This window comes from Corapipo altera, unplaced genomic scaffold, assembly GCF_003945725.1.
Source record: "Corapipo altera isolate COAL_440 unplaced genomic scaffold, ASM394572v1 60849, whole genome shotgun sequence".
NCBI lineage: Eukaryota > Metazoa > Chordata > Aves > Passeriformes > Pipridae > Corapipo > Corapipo altera.
In genome coordinates, this window is record NW_020885692.1 from 1 (window position 1) to 8606 (window position 8606).

An 8606-nucleotide genomic window follows, 5' to 3' on the forward strand; every position below is an offset into this window, starting at 1 on the left:
GGATGTACCCCTGTAACCGCCCCGTCCCGTGTTCCCCCGGGCCCCCCGTGTCCCTGTGTTCCTCTGTATCCCCCCTCCTCTCCTGTATTCCTCTGTATCCCCCCTCCTCTCCTGAGCCTCTCCGTAGCCCCCTCCCGGGTCCCCCCTGTGTTCCCCCGTATTCCCTGGGATGCCGCTCGTATTCCGTGTCCCCTCGTGTCCCCCCGTGTCCCTGCGTCCTCCCTCCCTTGCCCCCCGACCTCTCCCGTGTCCCCCCCTCATCCCCACGGGGAGTTTCCCATCATGCCCCGCGTGGGACTTCACCTCCCAGCGTCCCCTGCGCGCAGTGGGCGGGGCCTCCGCCATCTTGGCGCGGTCCCTCAGCGGCGTGAGGGGGGGGGGGGGCACGTCCGGCGGCTCTTAAAGGGGGCACGGCCCGGGGTGGGGCCCCCTCGGCGCGGGATGGAGCGCGGAGCGGCGGAGGAGGTTCGCGGGGACGGGGAAGTGGCGGCGGGGGCGGTGGGAGCGGGGCGGAGCCCCCAAAATCCGGCTCTTCCCCTCCCGCCCGCCGCCGTTGTGCCGCCGCTTCCCCCCCCCCTTTACGGCCCGGCGGCGGGAACGGGAGGTGGGGGGGGACCGGGGGGGAACAGCGGGGGGCGGGGCTTGTGGGGGGCGGGGCTTGAGCAGGCGCGGGCGGGGCCAAGAGGGAGGTGGCATCGGGGGTCCGAGGGGCGGGGTCAAGGTGAGGGGGCGGGGCCTGGGGCGGGGATTGAGGGGGTCCCTCCCCTCAGCTCCCCCCTTCCTTGTGACCCCTCTGACCCTTCCCCGTGTCCCTGTGGCCCCACCTGAAGCCCCCAGACCCACCCCCCCTGGAGCCAGAACACCCCAAATTCCTCACCTGACCCCCCCTACCCTCTCCATGGAGCCAGGACACCCCAAATTCCTCACCTGAACTCCCCCATCCAGTGCCGGACCACCCCCATGTCCCCCCACTGACCCCCACTGTGTCCCCCCCAGCCCCTCCTTGCACCCCCAGCCCACCCCTCTGACCCTCCCCTGTCCTCCTAGCCCCTCCCCTTGTCCCCATGGACATCCCAAATTCTCCCACCTCACCCCTCTCAGACCCTCCCCGCGCCCCCAGCCCACTCCAGTGACCCCTCCCCTGTCCCCCCCAGCCCCTCCCTGTGCCCCCAGCCCACCCCAGTGACCCCTCCCCTGTCCCCCCCAGCCCCTGCCCGTGTCCCCATTGCGGGGGGGTCGCCCCCGTGCCCCCGAGGTTGTCCGGCGGCAGCGGCGGCAGCGGCGGCGGGAGTTGGACGCGCCGTGGAGCCGCTGCCAGATCCGCATCGGGGGGCACCTGGAGCGCTGGTGCCGCCTCAAGGAGCAGCTCGGCTTCGCCCTGCACTCCCAGCTCGCCCAGTTCCTGCTCGACAGGTCGCTGGGGGGGTCCCCTGAGCCCACCAAAATTCACCCCTTTCACCCAGGGTTGGAGTCGGGCCGGCTCTGCCCCTGCTGACCCCACCTTGTCCCCGCAAGTACAGCAACCCCGGCGGTCCCCGGAGCTCAGGTGGGTGCCTCCCCCTCCCCAAAATTGGGGTGTTGCCCACCCAGGGTGGGTACCTCCCCCTCCCCAAAATCGGGGTGCTGCCCACCCATTTGGATGTCAGTGCAGAGAGAGGGTTCCTGGCCCTCCCAGGTTGAGTCTCCCCCCCCCAAAACCCACCATTTTGGAACCATTTTTCAAGGATTTCTGTGTTTTCCCTGTTTAACCGCCCAAACCACCATTTAGGAGCCCTTTCCTCAAAGATTTCCACGTTTTGCTATTTGACCCCCCCAACCATGCCCCCAAAACACCATCTTGGAGCCGTTCCCTCAAGGATTTCAATGTTTAACCCCCCTGACCCCCATTTCAGAACCATTTCCTCAAAGATTTCCATATTTCCCCCATTTGTGCCCCCCCAAAGCCCCCTCTCTGACCCATTTCCTCAAGGATTTTCCCTATTTCTGGTGTCTCCGAGGGGACCCAGGGGAGCCTGGCCATCTCCACCCAGCCTCCCTGCAGCGCCTGGTTGTCCTGTCCCACGGGCACGGGCAGGAGTGCGGCTTTGTGCCCGACGTGCGGCCGCCGGTGCCGGGCAGCACTGCCCCCCTGGTCTGGGAGTGCGTGGCCGGGCACCGCTTCTCCTGGGGGGGCCCTGGGGGGTCTGGGACACCCCCAGGAGCACCCCCGGAGCCAGGAGACCCCTTGGATAAGGAGGAGGAGGAAGAGGAAGAGGAGGAAGGGGGGCACGGCAGGGCTGGGGGCACAGGTGAGTTCCACCCCTCCGCCCAGGGTCACCTCTGTACCCTCAGCACCCCCTGGGTCCCCACCAGCACCCACCAGCACCCCCCCAACCCCATCACGCTCCGGGGGGCTCATCCCACTGGGATCAGGGGTTGGGACAACCCCGGGGCCCTTCCCCACCCTCCATCCTCACCCTCCTCCTCCTCTTCCTCTCATGGCCACCCCCATCACTCTCCTGTCCGCCCCATCACCCTCTTGGCCCCTTCCACCCCCTCATCACCCTCCTGTCCCCTTCCAGCCCCTCCCTCACCCTCCTGTCCCCCCCATTACCCTCCTGTCCCCTTCCACCCCCTCCATCACCCTCCTGTCCCCCCCATCACCCCCCTGTCCCCTTGCAGCCCCCAGGTGCCCCCAGAGCTGTCCGCTGTGGCAGCAACAGGTGGGAGGTGAGTGGTGACCCCCCCAGATTGTCCCCTTTGTCCCCATCCAGCCCCCCCCTGGGCCCCCACCCAGGCTGACCCCCCCTGTGTCCGTGTCCTGCAGCTCCAGCCCCAAGAAGGAGCCTGGGAATGAGCCCCGGGAGGAGGAGGAGAAGGACCAGGAGGAGGAGGAGGAGGAGGAAGATGACCTGGCCTACAGCGATGACCTGAGGGACCAGAGCTACCACCCGGGCCCGGGCAGGTGAGGTCCCAGTACAGACCAGTGAGGCACTGGGAGCTCTCAGGCTCTTCCTCCCCTGTGTCCCAGTACAGACCAGTGAGGCACTGGGAGCCTCTTGGGCTCCTCTTCTTGCCCATCCCATCCAACCCATGTCCAGCCATGTCCAACCCACATCCAGTCATGTCCAACCGTGCCCAACCCATGTCTTTCCATGTCCTTCCACATCCTTCCATGTCCAGCCCAAGTCCTTCTACACCCAAACCACATCCAGCCCATTCCCCCTCAGACTCCCCCAATGTTCCAGCCCCACCCAAACTCCCTCACCCACCCCATTTATCCCCCAAACTCCCTCACCCACCCCATTTATCCCCCCAAACCCCCTCACCCACCCCATTTATCCCCCAAACCCCCTCACCCACCCCATTTATCCCCCCAAACCCCCTCACCCACCCCATTTATCCCCCCAAACCCCCTCACCCACCCCATTTATCCCCCCAAAAGTGACTCGGAGCTGCCGCCCCGGCCGAGCCGCCCCTGGGCCTGCAGGAAGGAGAAGGAGAAGCCCCCCGAGGAGGAGGAAGAGGAGCAGGAACAACCCCCCCTGGAGCCCCCCCGGGGCCCCCCCCGCCCAACCCCAGCCTCCCCGAGGAGAGGAGCGGCCAAGGGTGAGTCGGGGTGGGGAGTCCCAGTGGGGAGGGGGCTTTGGGGTCATGGGGGGGAGCATTTTGGGGTCACAGAGGGAACATTTTGGGGTCACCAGAGGGAGCATTTTGGGGTCACAGAGGGAGTGTTTTTGGGTCACAGGGGGAGCATTTTGGGGTCACGGAGGGAGTACTTTTGGGGTGGTCTGGGAGGGTTTCTGTCTCTGTCTCCATGCTGAGGGACGCTCTGGGACCACCAAAGGTGGGCAGGTATTGAGGGCAGGGCACAAGCCTTGTGTCCCCAAGGGGGGTGTCCCCCCTCCCCATGACCCCACTGGCCACCACGGGGCAGACCCATGTTCCTGGGCCTGGTTTGGGTGTCCAGCACCCAAATTTGGAGGGTTTTTGGCTCCCTGACCTTGCTTGGGGGGGGGATCCCCAACCCCTGTGACCTTCGTGGGGAGCCAGGAGAGGCCGAGGGGGCAGGGGATGGGGACAAAGACCCTCCCAGCCCCAAATCCATGGATCCCAGCTCAGAATTCCCTGGTTTTGGGGCTTAATGACCCCAAATCCCTCCCTGGGGGGGTCTCTGCTAGTCTGGGGGCTGCTCTGGAGCAGCTCTGACACTCCTGGATGGGTTTTCCAACACTTCCAACGTGGCAAAGGGGTTGAAATCCCCTTTTTTCCGACATTTCCAACACGTCCAAGGGGTTGAAATCCCCTTTTTTCCGGCACTTCCAACGCTTCCAAGGGTTGAAATCCCCTTTTTTCGGCCCAACCCCGTCCCCAGGTGAGTCCTTTGCTGCAACCATCGACCTTTTCCCCCCTCTGAGGGGCAATTTTTGGGTGCTGAACCCCCTCCCCTCCCTCTCCTGGCAGCTCCAGACCCACTGGAAGAGCAGAGACCCCCCCAGGAGAGCTGAGCCCAGGGAAGGTAAGGCTGGAATTTGCTCTTCCCCCAATCCCTGGGCTCCCAAGTCCAGTTTTGGGGGGTGGGAAGCTCTGGGTCGTGGTCTGGGCCCTCCCTGGTGAGACTGAAAGTGGGTTTTTATTATTAAATATTTTATTGAATATATTATAATATATTAATGTATTATTTATTTTATATTTATTTATCTATATTTATATTTATTTATATATTTATATATTATAATATATTTGTCTTATTAATAAATCAATATTGGTAGTATCAATATTATTAATGATAATTATTAATAAAATATAATTATATTAATATTGATATTTATATAATATAATTAATATGAATATATTAATACATATTAATAATATCAATGTTATTAATAATAATCTATAATAAAATAATAATTTTTATTTATATACAATATATTTTTATTATTGTTTATAATTATTAATAATAAAACTAGTAATTATTATTTATATACAATATATTCATATAATTAAATTTAATAAATACATTATTAAATTAGACATTATTAAATGTGGGAGGGTTTTTTCCTCCACCCCTCTGGTGGTTTTTTGGGGGATTTCTGTCCCAAATCCCAGGATCCAGATCTCCAGAGTCACACCTGGGATTTAGGGAAGGGACTTGGGGGCTCTGCTGGGGCACCAAAGTCCAGACTGAGCTTCAGGTTTGGGGGCACAAATGGTATTTTTAACCATTTTGTTAATTTTTCTTCCAGCAGGAGATAAAATCCTGATTTGTGAGCAGAGCAAGAGCTTCCTCCTCTCCTCCCTCCCCCCGGTAAAGCCAACCCTGAGCTGATTAAAACCCCTTTTTAACCCATTTAGGACCCGAATCCCAGCCCCCCAAAAACCCCTTTAATCCATTTTTTAACGGATCTTCCCTCGATTCCAGGGGCACCAGCCGTTCCCAGGGGGAGCTGGGGGTGAATTCTGGATCAATCCAGGCTGGGATCAGCGTCCTGGGATTGCAGCCAAAGCTTGGGAATGGATTTTTTTGGGAGCAAATAAAGGATTTATTCCCCCCTTTTCGACTCCTGAGCCGTGTGTTTGTTCCAGTGCCTCCTGCTCCCGAGGGATGGGGGAAAAATGGGAGGGGAAAAAGAGAGAACTGAGGGATTTAAAGTGGGATTTCCTTGGGAATTTCCTGGTGGGACAATGAGGGGACTCATCCAGGTTTTTCCCGTTGCAGCTGCCGGAGGAGGACGCAGGGGAAGGACGAGGAGGAGGCTCAGATCGGCCCCAAAAGGATCAGGTACCCAAAAAAAGGGGAAGGGAAGGGGCTGGAGGAGCTCCCGGGGCTCTTCCCAACCCGTGGGGAGGACGAGGAGCAGCTCCAGGGAAGGTTTTAGGGGGGGAAAAAGAGGGAGCAGCTCCAAGGGGAGAAGGAAAAGAGGGAAAAGGGGTGAGGAGGGTGGAGGAGGGAGCCAGAGTGGCGTCCCAAAGGTTTTCCAGCCCTGCCCTGGGAAGGGTTTTCCTGGTTTTTGGTTTTCCCAGGAAGGCGGCGAAGCACGAGATCCTCCTCTGCGACTTCGAGGGCTGCGGGAAAATCTTCTCCAACCACCAGTACCTGAACGTGAGACCCTCAAACCTGCCTGAAACTCACCCAAAACCACTCAAATTCCACCCAAAACCACCCACATCCCCCCCAGAACTACCAAAAATCAGCCAAAACCCACCCCAAACCCTGCCCGAAACCACTCAAAACCTGCCAAACTCCCCCAAAACCCACCGAAAACCACTCAGAACCACCCAAACCCCACCCTGGGCCCCCCTGGGACCGGGGTTTGGGATCTGAGGAGGGTTTTTCCTGATCCTGCAGCACCACCAGAAGTACCAGCACGTGCACCAGAAAAGCTTCGCCTGCCCCGAGCCCTCCTGCGGCAAATCCTTCAACTTCAAAAAGCACCTCAAGGAGCACCAGAAGCTGCACAGCGGTGAGGGGGACATTCCAGAGGGATCCCAGGGCATTCCAGAGGGATAGGGCATTCCAGAGGGATCCCAGCTCCTTCCAGAGGGATCTGATCCCGGTGCCTTTTCCCCCCCAGACCAGCGGGATTTCATCTGCGAGTTCTGCGCCCGCTCCTTCCGCACCAGCAGCAACCTCCTCATCCACCGGCGCATCCACACCGGGCAGAAGCCACTCCAGTGAGTCCCAGTCCCATCCCTGCCCTTCCCAGTAAGTCATTCCTACCATCCCAGTGAGTCCCAGTCGCATCCCACCATCCCAGTAAGTCCCAGTCCTTGCTGCTCCCTGTGTTTCCTGAGTCCCATCCCTCTCTATCCCTGTTTCCTGAGCCCCATCCCAGCCCATCCCTGCTTCCTGAGCTCCATCCCATCCCCGTTGCCCAGGTGTGAGATCTGCAGCTTCACATGGCGCCAAAAGGCCTCCCTGAACTGGCACATGAGGAAACACGACGCCGACTCCTCGTACCAGTTCATACACCAGATCAGGACGGGATCTACATTCGATACTGTACTGATGGAAGCCCTTTCAACCTAAGGCGACTGAAGGCCCACACCAAGACCTTAAACCATCTTGTCCAGGAGCTGCTTTATGCTGATGACGCCGCCCTCGTCGCTCACACAGAAGCAGCTCTGCAGCGTTTGACATCCTGCTTTGCTGAGGCTGCTGAGCTCTTTGGGCTGGAAGTCAGCCTAGAGAAGACAGAAGTTCTCCATCAATCAGCACCTCAGGAAGTCTTCCATCATCCCCATATCACCATTGGCCAATCAGAGCTCAAATCAGTCCAGCAGTTTAATTACCCAGGGAGCCTCATCTCCTCGGATGGTGAGATTGACAGAGAGATGGACAACAGGTTAGCAAAGGCATAGAGAGCTTTTGGAAAACTCCATAAAAGAGTTTGGTGTAATAAACACCTGAAGAAAAGCACAAAGATCAGTGTTTACAGAGCCATTGTGCTCTCTACTCTCTTATATGGGTCTGAATCATGGGTCATCTACAGCCACCACCTGTGACTCCTGGAACGCTTCCATCAACGCTGCCTCCGTACAATCCTAAACATCCACTGCTCAGATTATGTGACCAATCCATCTGTTCTAGAACAAGCAGCAGTCACAAGTATTGAGGCCATGTTGCTGAGAACACAGCTGTGCTGGGCAGGGCACGTCTCCAGGATGAAGGACCAACCACCCCCTCCCTAAGATCGTGCTCTATGGTGAACTTGCCACCGGCTGCTGCAAGAGAGGAGCCCCGAAGAGGAGATACAAGGACTGCCTGAAACAACATCTCAACCTTGGCCACATTGATCAACATCACTGGTCTACTCTGGCCTCCAGTCGGGAGGTCTGGAGACACCCCATCTCTAACGCTGCTGCTTCCTTTGAGAACGCAGCAGGATCACCATCGAGGAGAAAAGACAACGCAGAAAGAACCGTGTCCTGTCGATCCCATCCAAGGAGTCTTTCTGCTCTGCCTTTTGCAACTGGACGTGTCTATCTCGTATTGGCCTCTTTAGCCACCACTGTGCTTGTAACAAATGTGGGCAGAGCCCTTCCCAAATCTTCGTTCACATAGCCTACTCATGATTTTGGATATTAATTTGGGAGTCTGGACTCATTGGTTTATTTGGTTCTGGAACTGGTCTTTGGTTTATTTGGTTTTGGAAACAGGTATTTGGTTTCTTTTGTATTATGGGTACTTCAGGTTGCAAAGAAAGAATCTTGAAGAAATCCTTTCTGGTATTTTGGGTATTAACTTGTGATTTCTGGACTTGTAAGTTGCATTGGTTTTGGAAACTGGTAATTGGTTTATTTTGTATTCTTGAACCATTGGAAACAAATTGGGACCCCCTTTGGAGGGATAAAGCTGTTGATGCTGCAGGGGTTCCAGGACCCTGAGGATTCCAGTGCCCACTGAAAGTGTTATTCAGGGAGATCCTCTCAGTCCCTGGATGCGGGGAGTTCCAAGCAAGATCCCTGGGATTTTATTAAGACATTAAAAGGTTTATAAAAGGTATATAAAAGGTGTACCTAAGCAACATAGGAATGTTACAGAATGGCTGCTGGAAACCAAAACACCAATTACAGGAAGCCTGTAAAATCTGGGCTTTGGGAAAGGTTGGGGAGGGTTGGGAAAG

General features: G+C 57.2%; 1 protein-coding gene across 1 annotated transcript; it reads left to right on the top strand.

Moving 5' to 3' along the window:
- Positions 1–441: 441 nt before the first annotated feature.
- On the top strand, positions 442–7078 carry LOC113940728 (zinc finger protein 692-like). The gene is made up of 12 exons (XM_027631873.1): positions 442–498; positions 1208–1413; positions 1464–1546; positions 2007–2181; positions 2662–2709; positions 2807–2944; positions 4444–4498; positions 5631–5761; positions 6004–6082; positions 6329–6443; positions 6555–6654; positions 6859–7078. The coding sequence occupies exons 1-12, from the start codon at positions 442–444 to the stop codon at positions 7007–7009; spliced, it is 1338 nt and encodes a 445-aa protein (XP_027487674.1). The 3' UTR covers positions 7010–7078.
- Positions 7079–8606: the final 1528 nt, after the last annotated feature.

Excerpts from the sequence above, each read along its gene's own strand:
- LOC113940728 (XM_027631873.1), top strand. The coding sequence starts at position 442 with ATGGAGCGCGGAGCGGCGGAGGAGGTTCGCGGGGACGGGGAAGTGGCG. Across the intron at positions 499-1,207 it reads GGGAAGTGGCGGCGGGGGCG|CCCCTGCCCGTGTCCCCATT; the intron begins GTGGGAGCGGGG and ends TGTCCCCCCCAG. Across the intron at positions 1,414-1,463 it reads GCCCAGTTCCTGCTCGACAG|GGTTGGAGTCGGGCCGGCTC; the intron begins GTCGCTGGGGGG and ends CCTTTCACCCAG.